The 17,590-nt window shown below is 42.2% G+C and overlaps 1 protein-coding gene across 4 annotated transcripts in view; it reads right to left on the bottom strand.

The window, feature by feature from the left end:
- Positions 1 to 17,590, bottom strand: part of STX2 (syntaxin 2) — a 47,743-nt gene that overhangs the window by 26,047 nt on the left and 4,106 nt on the right. For all 4 annotated transcript variants that reach the window (XM_046640814.1, XM_046640813.1, XM_046640815.1 and 1 more), the window contains exons 2-3: positions 11,847 to 11,921; positions 6,742 to 6,841 (exon numbers count right to left, since the gene is read on the bottom strand). In XM_046640814.1, coding sequence (XP_046496770.1) covers positions 6,742 to 6,841; positions 11,847 to 11,921 — 175 coding nt within the window. The remainder of the gene's footprint in view (positions 1 to 6,741; positions 6,842 to 11,846; positions 11,922 to 17,590) is intronic.

Here is a 17,590-nt window from a genome sequence, read left to right as displayed (position 1 = left end):
GGGTCCCCTTTAGGGGGTTATGGCACATGCATGGGGCAGGACTGTGTTGATGGTGTGTGTGGCCCTGAGGGTGGTGGGGCTTGTCAGCTGCAGCAGGCTGTGCTACTCAAACAGCCTCATAGGGGATCGGCTCCACCTTCCAAAGCCTGAAACAACTGGGTGCTACCATGCCTGGGGCTGGCCCCACACAGCTACAATCCTGAGAGAGCTGACAACAGCCTTGCTGACTGGAGGCCCATAGCAATTGTGAGCCCCTGAGCCTGGCAACCAGCCACGCTGGGGGCCTACTCACTTAACAGAAAAACTGCAACAGGAATGTGCTATTAGAACTTGAAGCCAAGTGTGCTGGGGCTCCCCAGGCCCAATAAAGTGACTGAAGGGTCTATAGCAGACACATGCAGCTGAGCATTACAACCAGCCGGCCAGGGGGACACCCTAGCCTCCCCATGCACCTGCAGCAAAAGCAACCCTGACACAACAGAAGGACACATGCAGTCCACACAGGGGACACTCCTGGAACATTTGGAACTGGTGACAAGAGGGAAGCAGACTGCTGGGCCTCATAAGGCATCTCTTACATAAGGCCACCTCTCCAAGATTGGGAGATGTAGCTGACCCACCTGATACATACATATAAGCATAGAGAAAGAGGCAAAATGAAGATGCAAAGGAATATTTCCCAAGTAAGGTAACAGGACAAATCTGCAGAAAAAGAACTAAACGAAACAGAGATAATCTACCTGATAAAGAGTACAAACTAAGAGTCATAAGGAAGCTCACTGATCTTGGGAAAAGAATGGATGAACGCAGTGAGAACATCAACAAAGAACTGGAAAATATAAAAAACCACCAATCAGAAATGAAGAATACAATACTGGAAGTGAAAAATTCATTAAAGGGACTCAACAGCACAGTAGATGATACAGAAGAACAGATCAGCGAGCTGGATGAAAGGCTAGAGGAAATCACCCAAGCTGAACAGATGAAAGAAAAGAGAGTTCAAAAGAAAGAGGACAGTCTAACAGACCCCTGGGACAACAACAAGTGCATTAGAATCCATGTTATAGGTGTCTCAGAAGGAGAAGAGAGAGACAAAAAGACAGAGAATCTATTTGAAGAAATAATAGCTGAAAACTTTCCCAACCTAAGGGAGGAAACAGATATCCAGGTACAGGAAGCACAGAAAGCACCAAACAAGATAAACCCAAAGAGGCCCACACCAAGATACACTATAATTAAAATCTCAGGAATTAAAGATAAAGAGAGAATCCTAAAAGGGGCAAAAGAAAAGCAACAAATTACATACAAAGGAAATCCCATAAGGCTATGAGATGACGTCTCAGCAGAAACCTCACAGGCTAAAAGGCATATATTTACACAATATATCACAATATATTTAAAGTGCTGAAAGGAAAAAACCTACAGCCAAGAATACTCTACCAGGCAAGCTTATCATTCAGAATGGAAAGAGAGATAAAGAGTTTCCCAGACAAGCAAAAACTAAAGGAGTTTATGACCAAGAAACCAGCCTTACAAGAAACGCTAAAGGGACTTATTTAAGTGGGGAAAAAAAAAAAGACTACAAATAGGAATGAGAAAATTACCAAAACAAATAAAAAAACAGTAAAATCACTGGTAAAGGCAAATATACAGTAAAAGTAGCAGATCAACCACCTATGAAGCTAGTATGAAAGACAAAAGTACTAAAATTATCTATTTCCATGATAAGAGGATAATGGATATACACGCACAAAAAAGATGTTAAATATGATATCAAAAACATAAAATGTGGGAGGATGGGAGTAAAAGAGTAGGGATTTTAGCAAGAAATCGAACGAAAGAGACCATCAACCTAATACAGATTGTTACATATGTAGGTTATTATATATGAACCTCATGATAATCACAAACCTGAAATCTATAGTAAGTACACAAAAAATTAAGAGAAAGGAACCCAAAGATAATACTAAAAGAAGCCATAAAACCACAAGGGAAGAGAGCAAGAGAAGAAAAATGAACAGAGAAGAACTACTAAAATACCCAGAAAAAATGACAGTAAGTACATTCTTATCAATACTACTTTAAAAGTCAATGGAAGAAATCTCCAATCGAAAGGCAGAGGGTGGCCGAGTAGATTAAAGACAAGACCCATATACATGCTGCATACAAGAGACACTTCAGATCTAAAAACACAAACTGAAAGTGAAGGGATGGAAAAAGATACTCCATGCAAATGTCAATGAAAAGAAAGCTGGGGCAGCAATGATTATATCAGACAAAATAGACTTTAAAACAAAAACTGTAACAAGAGACAAAGAAGGGCACTACATAATGACAAAGGAACAACTCAACAAGAGGATGTAACACTTGTAACTATCTATTATATTTACTTTTCTTTTTTTTTTAAGATTAGCACCTTCGCTAACATCTGTTGCCAATCTTTTTCTTTTTTTTTCTTCTCCCCAAACCCCCCCCCCCCCAAGTACATAGTTGTGTATTCTAGTTCTGGGTCCTTCTAGTTGTGGCATGTGAGATGCTGCCTCCGCATGGCCTGATAAGCAGTGCCATGTCCATGCCCAGGATCCAAACCGGTGAAACCCTGGGCCACCAAAGCTGGAGTGCATAAACTTAACCACTCGGACACAGGGCTGGCCCCTATTATATTTACAATATAAACATATTAGGAATATATAAAGCAATTATTTCTATTTTTTATTTTTTATATGAGGAAGATTGGCCATGAGCTAACATCTGTTGCCAATCTTCCTCTACTTTATGTGGGACGCCACCACAGTATGGCTTGACGAGTGGTGCTAGGTCGGTGCCTGGGATCCAAACCTGAAAACCCCAGGCCTCCGAAGCAGAGCACACGAACCCAACCATTATGCCACTGGGCTGGCCCCTAAAGCAATTATTTAATATATAAATATATAAAGCAATTATTAACAGACATAAAGGCAGAACTAGACAGCAATGCAATAATAGTAAGGGACTTTAACACTCCACTTACACCAGTGGATAGAGCATCCAAACAGAAGATCCATAAGGAAACACTGGCCTTAAATGACACATTAGACCAGATGGACTTAGATCTATACAGAACATTCCTTCCAAAAGCTGCAGAATACACATTCTTTTTGAATGCACATGCAACACTGTCCAGTACACATCACAAATTAGGCCACAAAACAGGTCTCAATAAATTTAAGAAGACTGAAATAATATCAAGCATCTTTTCTGACCACAACTGTATGAAACTAGAAATCGACTATATGAATAAAATCAGAAAAACCCCAAATACGTGGAGATTAAACAAAATCCTGCTGAACAACAACTGGATCAATGGAGAAATCAAAAAATACCTGGAGACAAATGAAAATGAAATACAACATGCCAAAATTTATGGGATATAGGAAAAGTGGTTCTAAGAGGGAAATTTATAGTACTACAGGCCCACCTCAACAAGAAAAATCTCAAATAAATAATCCAACAGTGTACCTAAAGGAACTGGGAAAAGAAGAACAAACAAAGCCCAAAATCAGTAGAAGGAAGGAAATAATAAAATCAGAGCAGAAATAAATGAAATAGAGACTTAAAAAAAATAGAAAAAAATAGATGAAACTAATTTTGAAAAGATAAACAAAATTGACAAACCTTTAGCTAGACTCACCAAAAAAAAAAGAGGGAAGGCTCAGATGAATAAAATCAGAAATGAAAGAGAGAAATTACAATGGACACCTCAGAAATACAAAAGGTTATAAGAGAATACTATAAAAAGCTATACACCAACAAGTTGGATAATCTAAAAGAAACGGATGAATTCTTAGAATCATACAACTTTCCAAAACTGGATCAAGAAGCAGCAGAAAATCTGAATTGACAAATCACCAGTAAGGAGATAGAAAGAGTAACAAAAAATCTCCCAAAAAATAAAAGTCCAGGATGAGATGGCTTCCCTGGTGGATTCTACCAAACATTCAAAGACTTAATACCTATCTTTCTCAAACCATTCCAAAAAATTGAAGAGGAGGGGAAGCTCCCTAACTTATTCTATGAGGCCAACATTGCCCTGATACCAAAACCAGACAAGGACAGCACAAAAAAAAGAAAATTACAGGCCAATATCACTGATGAACATTGATGTAAAATTCCTTAACAAAATACTAGCAAATCGAATACAATAGTACATTAAAAAGATCATACACCATGATCAAGTGGGATTCATTCCATGAATGCAGGGATGGTTCAACACCCCCAAATCTATCAACGTGATACGCCACATTAACAAAATGAATAAAAATCACATGATCATCTCAATAGATGCAGAGAAAGCATCTGACAAGGTAACAGCATCCGTTTATGATAAAAACTCTGAATAAAATGAGTATAGAAGTACCTCAACATAATAAAGGCCATATATAACAAACCCACAGCTAATATCATTCTCAATGGAGAAAACTGAGAGCTATCCCTTTAAGAACAGGAATCAGACAAGGATGCCCACTTTCACCACTCTTATTTAACACAGTATTGGAAGTCCTAGCAAGAGCAATCAGGCAAGAAAAAGAAATAAAAGGGATTCGAAGTGAAAGTGTCACTATTTTCAGATGATATGATTTTATATAGAGAAAATCCTAAAGAATCCACCAAAAAACTTTTAGAAATAATAAATGAATATGGTAAAGCTGCAGGAAAGAAAAGCAACATACAAAAAACAGTTCTGTTTCTATACACTAACAATGAAGTAGCAGAAAGAGAAATTAAGAACACAATCCCATTTACAATTGCAACAAAAAGAATAAAATACCTAGGAATAAAGTTAACCAAAGAGGTGAAAGATCTGTACACTGAAAACTATAAAACATTGTTGAAAGAAACTGAAGAAGACACAAAGAAATGGAAAGATATTCCATGCTCTTGGATTGGAAGAATTAACACAGTTAAAATGTCCAGGGACCAGCCCAGTGGCTCAGCAGTTAAGTGCACACGTTCCACTTCAGTGGCCCGCGGTTTGCCGGTTCGGATCCGGGGTGCAGACATGGCACCACTTGGCAAGCCATGCTGTGGCAGGCGTCCCACATATAAAGTGGAGGAAGATGGGCATGATGTTAGCTCAGGGCCAGTCTTCCTCAGCAAAAAGAGGAGGATTGGCAGCAGTTAGCTCAGAGCTAATCTTCCTCAAAAATAAATAAATAAATAAAATAAAAAACACAATGTCCATACTCCCTAAAGTAATCTACAAATTCAATGTAATCCCTATCAAAGTTCCAACAACATTTTTCACAGAATTAGAACAAAGCATCCTAAAATTTATATGGAACAACAAAAGACTGCGAATATCCACAGGAATCCTGAGAAAAAAGAAGAAAGCCAGAGGTATCACACTCCCTGATTTCAAAATATACTACAAAGCTATAGTAATCAAAACAGCATCGCACTGGCACAAAAACAGACACAATGATCAATGGAACAGAATTGAGAGCCCAGAAATAAACCCACGCATCTATGGACAGCTAATTTTCAACAAGGGAGCCAAAAACATAAATGGAGAAAGGAAAGTCTCTTCAATAAATGGTATTGGGAAAACTGGACAGCCACATGCAAAAGAATGAAAGTAGACCATTATCTTATACTTTCCTCTGAGATTGAGAACAAGAACGTACCCATCAGCACTTCTAGTCAGCACTGTATTGGAGGCCAGCAAAACAAGGCAACTAAAAATAGAAAGCATAAGAACTAAGGGAAAACCATCATTATTCAAGATGGCATGACTGGGTGCAAAGATAATCCAAAAGAATCTACGGAGAAATTATTAGAATCAATAAGTAATTAGGCAAGATAATGGGATACAAAGTCAACATACAAAACCTCATTGTATTTCTAGATGTTGAAACAAAAACAAAATTTACAGCAGACACTATTTACATTAGCATCAGAAAACTGACTACCTAGCAATAAAAATAACGAAATACGTGTGAGACCTCTACACCAAACCCTACAGAACATGACTGAGAGAAATTAAAGAAAATCTAAATAGTAGAGGGATAGACCATTTTCATGGATTAAAAGACTCAATATTGTAAAGATATCAAATTCTCCCCCAAAATGACGTATGGATTCCAATTTGCAATCTCTGGCTTATCCAGATCCATCTTACCTTTAAAGTTTTCAAAACCTATCACTCCAGATTAAGGAAACATTCCCTATAACTACCAATCATGATGCTCGGTCAATTTAAAATCACGTGTTTACATGCTGCCCTTGACAGACTGAGAAGAGCACACTCCACACAAAGCTTTTGCTTAAGACTGAAAATCACCTCTTAATCTGTTCATCTTTAAAACTGCTGGAACAAGTATTGTTTGCCAAATTAATCTCTTATTAATTTTCATCTAAACACAAAATTCTGCCATTCCTGTTTAACTGTGGACACAATATGATCTAAGGTCCTACAGCTGATATGGCCCCCAAGCTCTGCAAAGCCACTTTTCAGTATTCTTTTGGACACGATCCATCAGTGGACCCCACCCTGATTGAACACTACCATCAAACAGGAGCTGTAAAGAACCACAATGATGCTGTGGCTCCCGGCTAAATGCATCAGAATCCCAGGGAACAGGACGCCAGCTTCCAGTATTTTTCACAAGCTCCCAGCGCGATCTCACATGCAGCCACGGCTGAGCCCTGAGTTACAAACAGCAAGAGAGAGAGGCACAGAGACAGACAGACAGATACACTTACTTCCTTCTGGGTTTGGTGCAGAAAGAATGATGCTGTGATTTTTCTTCACATCTTCAACATACTGAGCTATTTTAGCTACACTGGTTCTGATCTCCTCAACCTAGGAGAAACATAAAAAGTCATCACTGGTGTCACAAACTCAAACTTGCTACCACTTTTCATGCCCTAAAAGGAGAAAGATAAAGGAGGGAAATAAATGAATAATCACCACACAAAGAAACTAAAGCCTTCTCCCATTCTCACATTGATAATCATTTAATTTAAACAATAAAGAAAGTACCACACTAAGATGTATACCTCTATGGCTAAGGCAATATCAGTCAATACTTGCCAGGAGAATCTATTATTTATTTATTGCAATCGAGGCCCAAGCATGACCCCAGACGATGCCCACGAGAAGCACAGCTGTTGATGCCAGCACTCCATGCGATCACGGGAAACGCACCCTCCACAGCACGCTGATGTAATATTCTGGTGGGGGGAGGTGTTTTCAGTTGACAAGGCAAAGCCTTCAGAGTCATCATTCTTTACCACTAATAGTCTAAACTATTCAATACTTGTTTTAGTATGTAATGTCCTCATTAGCAAGATTTGTCCAGATAGATACATAACATTATCTTCAAAAACCTCCGTGGGAGGCTGAAGAATGTCCCCCTACAACGTCCAGGTCCCATCCCTGGAACCTGTGAACATTGCCTTATACGGTGAAAGAAACTGCAGATGTGATTCCACAAAGACTCCTGAGATGGGGGTTATCCTGACTCTCCACGTGGGCCCTCAGCACAACCACAAGTGTACTCAGAGAGAGAAGCAGATGGAGATGTGGCTGCAGAGGAGGCCAACGTGACCACTGAAGCAAGATGCCACGCAGCTGGCTCTGAAGATGGAAGACGGAGCCATAAGCCCAGGAAGGCAGCTCCAGCGCTGGACCAGGCAAACATACATACAGATGCCCCCAGAGCCTCTGGGGGCACGACCCTCTGATGCCGTGGCTTCATCCCAGTGAAACCGTTTTGGACTTCTGGCCTCCGGAACTCTAAGAGAGTACGTCTGTGCTGATTGAAGCCACTGAGTTGGTGGTAACTGGCGACAGCAGCCCTAGGAAACCGGTGCAACTTCTCTAAAGACTCAGGAAATCCCAAAGCCCGTCGACGGAGGACTTGTTCTACTTTCTACACGTGGTGAAAACAACAGTACAACTATATGATGGAACACTACGGAACTGTAACAAAGGATCTCAGGATATACTATTAGGTTAAAAACAAACAACCAAAAAACTAAACACACAAGTGCAGAACAGTGTATGTAGCATGTTAACAACGATGTAAGAAAGAGGTCAAAATAAGCACAGACACTGACATTTACATTAAGAAACACTGAGTCTAAGGCCATTCCATCCTGAACAAGCCTGATCTCATCTGACCTCAGAAGAAATACTGAATGTCTAACAAGAAACTTAAAAAAGGTGTTGCCATCGAGTGGAAGAGGAAAGAGAACAGGGCAGATAAAAATAGCAGTGGGAGCGAGGTTTCTCTATGTCTGTGTATCTTTTCACATCATTTTGATTTTTGAAAAATGTGAATGTATGCCCCACTCAAGAAACAGGTAAAAACATTGAGAGTTAAGAACCCTATAGACTAGAGCAGCAGTTCCCAAATTTTCAGGTCTCAGGACCTCTTTAATTCTTCAAAGTTACTGAAGACCCCAAAGAACTTCGATTCATGTAGGGTATAGCTATCTGTAAACACCATGTTGGAGACATTGCTTAAACACTTATTAATTCACTTTAAAACAGTAATTACAAACCCACTACATGTAGTGGTGCCTGTCCACATCCTAATCCTGTGACTGCTGCCTTCCACGGCAAAGGGGACTTGGTGGATTTGATTAACTTAAGAGTCTTGAAATAGAAGACTATCCTGGATTATCTGGGTTGCTCCAACACAACCACAAGAGTCCTTATAAAACAGAGGCAAGAGGACCAAATTTAGAAAAAAGAGATGGGATAACAGAAGCAGAGGCTGGAGAGATGACATGCTTTAAGGTGGAGGAAGGGGACGCAAGCCAAGAACGCAGGCACCTCTAGCAGCTGGGGAAGGTAGGGACATGGGTTCTCCCCGGGAGCTTCCAGAAAGAACCAGCCCCGCCCCCACCTTGCTGTGGGCCTGCACACCCGTCTCAGACTGCTGAGCTCTGGAACTGTGAGATGAGAAATGTGTGCTGTGTTCAGCCACTAGGTTTGTGGTAATTTGTTACCGCAGCAGCAGGAAACTAATGCACATGTTAACATAAATAACATATTTTTATGGAAAAAACAGTATTTTCCCAAAAATCAGTGAAAATAAGAGCTGTGATTTATATTTTTCTGCAAATCTAATTTCTAGCTTAATGGAAGGCAGCTTGATTCTGATATCTGCTTCTGTGTTCACTATGTTGCCACATTACACACTTCACGCAGCCTCTGGAAAACCCCATCACTGCACACTCGTGAGAGAATGAGAGGAAAAAGACAAACCACATCTCAGAATTCTTATGGAAATAGTTTTGACCACAAGAACTCCTTGAAAGGGTCTTAGGGACCCCTGGGACCCCTGGCCCAAGCCCCAGACCGCGTTTTGAAAAGCAAGGTGTCAGAGAGTCTAACACAGAATTCTACTTTCACAGAACAGTGACTAGCTATTTCATTAGGCCTGAGTGCTATTTACATACAATTTCTATAGAACTTCATATACCTCACATAACGTAATTTTATTAATCGTGTAAAAACAATACGTAAAATAAAAACTGATTCTCTTAAAATTTTTGCTATTTTATTATGAAGGCTTAAACACAAGTCCTGACATTTTGGTCTTAGCACACAGATCTACATTTCAATTAGCCATCTTTGAAGGACTATTTCTGAAGTAACTTCAGCAGTACACATCTGTCACAAAATAGAAAAAATATTAACTCTTGGAGATTCTGCAATGTATACACCAATATCTCCGCAGCAGAAGCCTCAAAGTGGCCCCAAAAGAAAAGGAAACTGTTAGGCCCCCAGCTTGGTACCAGGAGGGAAGTGCCGTCGTCACTGTGGTGCCAGCTCCCATTTATGCCTGTGAATGACACGACACAGGGTTTCTCTGTCCATTCCAATTCATCTTCACAAAAAGGAGAGCGCCTGGCCACCTGTCAGAGCAGTCTCAGTCTTAACCAAACACTGGTCATGTGCAAAATTCCTATCTTCGGCAATGTTCTACGTGATAGTTATGGTCTGAATGTCATTTTCTAAATATGAGTTTGTATTAACAAAGATCATTTGCTTCTCTATTGTCTAAGCAGTCATTTCACAGAAATTAACTATAAAATAAATAGCCTACTTAACAAATGAAAACGCCAAACTTTAGAATCAGTTGCTCTCAAACCTTCCTAACACAAGTCACTTGTTTTTGTCTGCATCTTCCAGACACCCACAGCCAAAACGGATTAGCATTGCTTAACAAAGACCATAGCTTAAGACATTCAGTGACAGTGACGGATTGTGCATAATTCTTCTATCAAGTATAGGAACAACATTTAATGGTAGGAGATTCTTTAAAATAAGAAATACGTTTTTACAAAGAACTGATATGGAAGAATTAAGCTTCCAGGTAAGGGGGATAAAATCAGAAAAATAAGGATTTCACAAAGTGGGTAAGTAAGCTAAAAACAAAAAAAGAGTCTCATTTCAAAGTGAAATCAGGAAATTCAGTATCTCACCTCTTTTGTACCTGAAAGTAAGTTCCTGTATCTCACAATTTAATTTCATGTTTTTTCCATTAGAGAAAATTAGGAAGTAACATAAGTACTTGACACTCACTGACTAGGTATTCCATAAATTCTGGCTGAATCTGGAAAACTGGTAACTTGTAATATATTTTCTTGAACATAGAACATATTTTCCAATCCACGCATTGATGGACTGTTTAGACCGTCAATGGATTTAGCAGTCAGCTGAAACTACGAGACTTGATTCAGCACAATCACAATAAATCCTGCACATGAGGTTTTCATTATTAAAAAATTACCCTGGACACATGTTTCTTTTCTTCACTGTTGACATAGCCAAAATATTTGTTCTGTTATTCAATTTCAAAAATTTGAAATATGCAAAATTTGATCAAATATTACTTAGGTTTAAGAATTTAAACACGGTGTAAGCCTAAAAACCTCCCTGGGAGTGAAGAGGGAGGGGAAAGGCCTTGTGGGGAAGCCCGAGAGAACCGACAAGGTGCAAGGTCAGATCCAAGGGGCACAGGTCCAGAGTGCGCTGAGACCTCAGAGAAAGGCCAAACTGACCATTGCAACAGCAAAGCCGAGCTTCCACAATCACATATTTGCTCAGGTCTAAGACTTCTCAGGGGACAGTCCCATGTGACCTAGAGTCTGATATTTCCAAACGTGGAAAACTTCTCAGGAGAGGAATGTAAAATTCAATCAAAGATTTTAGAAAATATACAACGTGAGCCCTTTGAGCTATGCGATCAACATATGGGGACTCACTCCCACTCTGTGGAAGGAAAGCACGAGAAGCGCTGGTGAGCCTGTGCACGCCTGACTCAGCAAACCCAGCAGCTGGAGGCACCACTGCCACTAGGACCTCCCCTCTCCACAGGACCACGCGGCCCTCAGTCTGGAGAACAACACTGATCGTAGGTGGAAAACTTTAAAAAGTCTATCAGAGGGTGTGGCAGGATGTCCCAGAGGGGACCTGCACTTGGAGGAAGTGCCATCTCCACACCCAGGTACAGGTCAGGGAAGAAGTCTGAGCACATCAGCAGGCAGAACCGCCTTGCCACACGCCACCCGGCCTATGTGCATGAGTTTCCTCATGTGGGGAGCAGAAAGGTGTGCTGCCCTCCACATCCACAATTCTACCATTCTCATCCAGCCCCCCAAGTCTATCCAAGAAGAATGGCTCAATATTAACGAATATTTAACAGCACTAAAAATTCTAGAGAATCTAAATAATTCAAACAGCAACTTTTTAAAATACTAGTTTTAATATTATTTCAAAATTACAAATACAATAATATAACTGTGTTTAAAGAATAAAGTCCAACTGGGTTTCATTAAATGACTCTTACCTGATGGAAGAAATCATCCATAAAATGGTCCTTTTCAACAACGACAGTTGTGTCCCCATCATCGTTTTTCCTACACTAAAATGGAAAACATAAAATGTAAAATTCAGTTTTAAAAAAATTTCACGTACGCACAAACAGTGACTTAAAAAAAAAGCAATTAGGGACCTACAAGATGTCAGCTCACTAAAGCACCAACTGCCACAAGCCAGCAGGGCAGCCAGAGAGGATGACAATTCAATTCTGCAAGACTTTCAACGGGACAGACGACAGTTACAGCAGAGTGGGGAGGCAGGCAGCCCTGGGGAAGGGAAGGCCACTTCTCCAGGAACAAGAGCCGGAATTCTCAGAAGCGAGCAACGCAGAAACATTCATCTTCACTAAGTCAGTCATTGTACCACCAGCTGGTTTTATCTTCAAGAAGTGAAACTGCTTGTATTGCATGTTTTCTATAAAGATTAGAGATACCGACACCACAAGCTCCTTTCTAGAGTACATAACAATTTTCAAGGAACTTTCACATGCATGCGCTGGCGTTCATCATTTTTCCTAAGTAACTCGCAGCCATGCCCACACTAATCATCGATACACACTTTAATAAGCAAAGACTTGGTAACATCAAAGTAACATCAAAGAATAAAGAATTAGGAGATATTCTAGGCAATGGTTCTCAAACTCGAGAATCATCTGGAGGGCTGGGCCTCTGACTCGGCAGGTCTGAGGTGGGGCATTCTATGCAATCTTGAACATTCTAGAATGTTGCTGCATTCTAACCAGTTCCAGGTGATGCTGCTGGTCCAGGGACCGACTTGAAGTACCATCCTTCTGGGCAGGCAAAATAATCTAGCAGTGAAAGTGTACATTAGGAAGAAAGCAACTTCTGTCCTGCAGCTGCATGGGAGGGGAGACAGGAACACCAGACCCGGGGAGCTGACCTCTGAATCACTAGATATTTATCAAAGATGCGTGACGTAGCATCCGTCGCAGAGGCCTGTGGGATTAAGAGAAAAAGAGAAGAAAACCCGCCAGAAAGCGCAGTGCAGGGAACTGCTCTGTCTCCCGGAGGACACAAGGGAGGACACTCGGGATGAGTCGGCTCAGTTCCAACCTTGCCACAGCTGAAGCGGCAACGGATTCGGGAATTCTCATAACCCTGAGGAAAATCGAAGTCTTTACTCACTGAAAGTCTGAAGTATAGCTGTATTCATCTACAAGCCAGGAGTAAGCTGGAAACAAGACTCTACTAAAATTTAGCTAAGAAAAATCTGCAAAATTGAATAAACGTGTTAAGAAAGCACCATACGTCCTCCCTCTCCCCCATCAAGGCCCTCACTAAGGCGATAATTCTCACGGCCCCAGGGAGGTCTCTCAACATCACCTCTCCTAGGCTGGGTCTCTTCTGGGCATAGATAAGACAACTCAGGTGGAGTGAAAGGGACAGAACCGACTTTGTCTAAGCTGGAGAGGGGTGAGCCCCTGACACAAGGGGCTGCTGGAGAAGGATGTACAGAATCCTGACACCCCAGGTGACACAGCACACTGGAGTGGCGGAGGCCATCATCAAGGAGAAGGCAGAAATCTCCCTCACAGGATTATGTTGACACCGCAGAGCTGCAGGGGGATGGACCCACCTCCAGAGATGCACCTGCACGCTCCACAGTCTCCCCAGGGCACCCACCCGGAGCAGTTTTCCCATCAGTGCCCTGACTGACACTGAGCCGCCACCCTGCAATCGCCTGACACCAGCGGTGGAGAAAGAGGCCGGAATTCAACAGTAGTGCTACTGAGAATGCTGCATTTGTGCTGTGTCAGCAGGACATGTACTCTGGGTTGAATTGTGGCCCCCAAAAATAGATGTGGAGAGCCTAACCCCAGCACCTCAGCATGTGAACCATATTTGGAAAAAGGGTCCGTGCAGTGCAGTTAGTTAAGATGAGGTCATGCTGGAGGGGGGTGAGCCCTTCACCCAGTATGATTCGTGTCCTTATAAGAAGAGACAGAGACACAGGGCAAGACGGCTGAGTGACGAGAGGAGCAGAGACTGCAAGGATGCATCTGCAAGCCAAGAAACACCAAGGGCTGCCAGCCACCACTAGAGGACAGAAGAGGCAGGAAGGACCCCCCTAGACAGGTTTCAGAGGGAGCATGGCCCCACCGACACCTGAATTTCAGACTCCTGAGCTCCAACACATTTCTGTTGTTTTAAACCACCTGACTTGCAGTACGTCGTTACGATAGCCAGAGGACACTACTACACAAGCAAGGACTGAAGCGTACCGGCACCATCCCTTCTCTAGCCAACTGTGCTAATTGAGGAGGACGTTTATTCTTTAACTCTCAGCATGAAAACAGTGTCATCTGGAAGAAAGCACGCTGTATCGGGAGTCACAGATCTGGATTCTAACCTGCTTACCCGCAGCCCATGCACTCCTCTGAGTCTGTCTCCTGGTCTATGAAGCGAGACAACACTGGCCCCACCTCCTTCAGAGATGGGGCTGTGAGGATAACTACCTGTCCGTGTTTCCTGAGGGGCTTTATTTTCACAGGGAGCACAGAAAGCAACAAAGGCTTCTATAATCATTTCTAGTCCATGTTCTTAATTCTAAGCAAAGCAGCACTTACATCAGCAATCAGCTAACAAGTAACAGAAACTAATGTTAAGGCAAACCCACAAACGCTCCAACACTCTTCTCCAGGAGCCCGCATCAATGGAAGAGAGAAGCAAGCCGCTAGTGGTACTGAGTGCCAGCGCCCCCGGGCTCAGGCAGCACGCCATGTGCACGGTCCCCCGGACTCCTCTACCACCAACAGCTAAGGCACATGGTCCCATCTCCACTTCAGTGAGAACACAAACAAAATGGTTTAGGCTGTGCCCAATCTCAGAGCTAAAAAGTGGCAAAGCCAGTACTGGAATCCAGGTCTGTTTGACTTCACAAAATCTACCACCTTAACAATTCCACCCTGCTGACTCAAACACACTAAGAGCTGTCCTTTCCCTCTAGTCCCCAGCTGTCGCGCAAATGAAAGTACTTTCCACACACGTTCCCATTAATTCCATTATCCCCACTTTGCCAGGAGGAGGCCGCGGCACCGAGGAGTTGAGGGAAGGCCCTCCATCACCCAGAGCTGGGACTGCCTGTCAAGCTGACTCCAAACGCCCTGGCTCTGGAAAACGCACCATCCACCTCCTCTCAAAGGAAAGGGCTTCACTGAAGTCATCCAATTCTGCCACTCCAGGCAAAGCCTGGCCACCAGGCTCTCCTCCGAACTCCCCATGGTGGCCTCACCACTCACCTTCCCCAAAATGTACGGAAACCCCACTCGGTGGTATGCAATCTTCCTAACTGGGTTGTATGTCACCATTTCTCTTCTCAGCTGCAGGGTCTCGGAAGAAAATGAATGTGTCTTGTACGGCTCAGGGCCAGGAACAACAGGGTGAAATATCATCATATAAGCAGTTAACTTACTGTGAAGTCAAGCAAATAAGCCAGGGGAGGGGAGAGAATGAACATGGATATGACTCCGTAGTGCTGGCGATTCTGCTCGTGGTCCAGAGTACAAGAGAGATGAGAGACACAGCTGCCCCATGTGATTCACAGGACACTCGCCGCTCACCACACAAAGTCATTCTCGTTCACAGACGCCTAGTTTGTGTTTGTTTTATTTTTTGTTATAGAAAATTACAAACATATACAAAAGTAGAAGGAATACTATAATGAGCCCTTGGTACCCATCGCATGGGTCCAATGATGATCAATCTACAGACTGTCTTGTTTCACCTGACAGCCCCCACTACCCCCACCCCCAGGGCACTAGATCCCTCACAAAAGATGACAACGCAGCCAAAAACCCAAGCTCACGACTTCACCTGCCACTCCAGGCAAGAAGTTGTCATTTACCTCGGCGCCCAGGAGAGACGTCTCTAACACCACACTTGCCCTAAGGAGAATCGGTGCTTTTACTATTGCACTTTTCACACTATATCCCGACCCCACTCCAGCAGGCAGCGAATACACAATTACTACAGAACCTCAGTCCCTCCTCGACTCTCTGGAACTCGTGCATCATGCATCGATCGTCTTTACTCACAAAGTCCCTCACTTGCTGGCAAGTTATTTGCTCTCCGCCTGTAGACATGAAACAGCCAGATGACTAGGAATACATTTTTTCTACTGTCTTTTTTTACTCTTATTTTTAAACTTTTACTTATATTTCTTATTTCTACCTGGAATTCTCAAAACTATTAGATATTAGGAAATAGACCCAGTAATATGGTCTTAGCTTTTCCATCCGTAAAAAAAAGAAACAAAGAAAATGACTAACAAAACCATTACTGGCCCATCTTCACCCAACGCCCATGTTCAACCTTTCCGGCTGAGACAGTGTAACGCCTGCACAACAGCTGCCGCTTCTGACAGTCCACTTATTGCAAATGACAAAATGACCTGTGGCACAGCCTTCACCGAAGCAGTGCGAATGTTCTCCAATACGACACACTGGACTTCCAGAGAGTCAAAGTGCAAGACAAACATTCAAATACCAACATTCCGTTTCTGGTAAATTTTAAAAGAATTCTCCTTACAAGTAGCACTATATTAAAATACAATTCTCCCTATATGAAAACTATTGTCGGGAAGAGACAGCAAGCAGCTCCCATGTTTAGAGACTACTTAGCAGAGATGAATAATCGTTCCCTGGAATGCTCACTGTTTAGATTTCAACCGAAGCTGAATTATCACAAAGTAGGAGAATCCAAGGCTAGAGGAAACACTGGCTGTTTTCTCCACATACATTACACTAGGGCCTTGAATACAAGTAATAATGGTGGGGAATGAATTAAACCATCTTAAAGTGTGTACGGTGGTTACTGTAGTACCTTTGCTGCTAGGATAGATGAATTTCTTTTTCAAAATTAAATCACTTGAGTAAAAACAGTAAAGAATGTTTGTAATTAAATACAGGTAAAAGCTGACTGTTGGCCAGTTTGTAATTATGGTGCCAAATGTAACATGCCTTTCTGGTATTTTTATATAATTAGTTACAGTTTAATACTCTATAGCAAAATGTTACATTGTTTCATGTTCTTATATTTTTACTACATATTTCTCTCCATTATTAATATTATATAAATACTATTTGCAGGTACTTAGAGTTCACATAAATAGTATTGTGCTGAACAAAGCCTTCTGCAATTTGGTTTTTTTCTCTCAATGGTATGTTTGAAGATTTCTCCTTTTCTCTCACTTTTGCTCCTCCTGACAATCAAACCAGTTATCTTTTGTCTTTCACACTAATTTGTCCCCACTTCAGAGCCTTTGGACTCACTGTGCCTTCTGCCCAGATCTGTTCCCGCTCGCTCCTTCCTCTCATTCAGATCTCAGCTCTAAGAGACTCACCCTGACTGCCCTGTCCACAGTGCCCACGCCCATGCCCACACCCCTGTTCATTTCCTTCACAGCACTTAGCCCAAAAACATTTTACTGCGCATTTACTTCACTGCTTCACGTCCACTCCCCCACTACAAGTTTCACGGGAGCAAGGACTTCATCTGTTTTTCACAACTCATGCACCACGCCTAAAACAGGGCCTGGAACACAGCACCCTTCAGTAAAGATAGCTGAAGGAATGAATGAAGAGCAAAGAGAGGGGACCAAGATGTGGGAGTGGAAAGGGGAAGAAGCACATGCAGAAGGACAAAGAAAGGCAAGAAACAAAGACAGACACACCTGGCTGAGATGAAGCGGGTG

Source organism: Equus quagga, chromosome 15 (assembly GCF_021613505.1).
Source record: "Equus quagga isolate Etosha38 chromosome 15, UCLA_HA_Equagga_1.0, whole genome shotgun sequence".
Taxonomy (NCBI): domain Eukaryota; kingdom Metazoa; phylum Chordata; class Mammalia; order Perissodactyla; family Equidae; genus Equus; species Equus quagga.
This window is presented reverse-complemented; position numbering and strand designations above follow the sequence as displayed.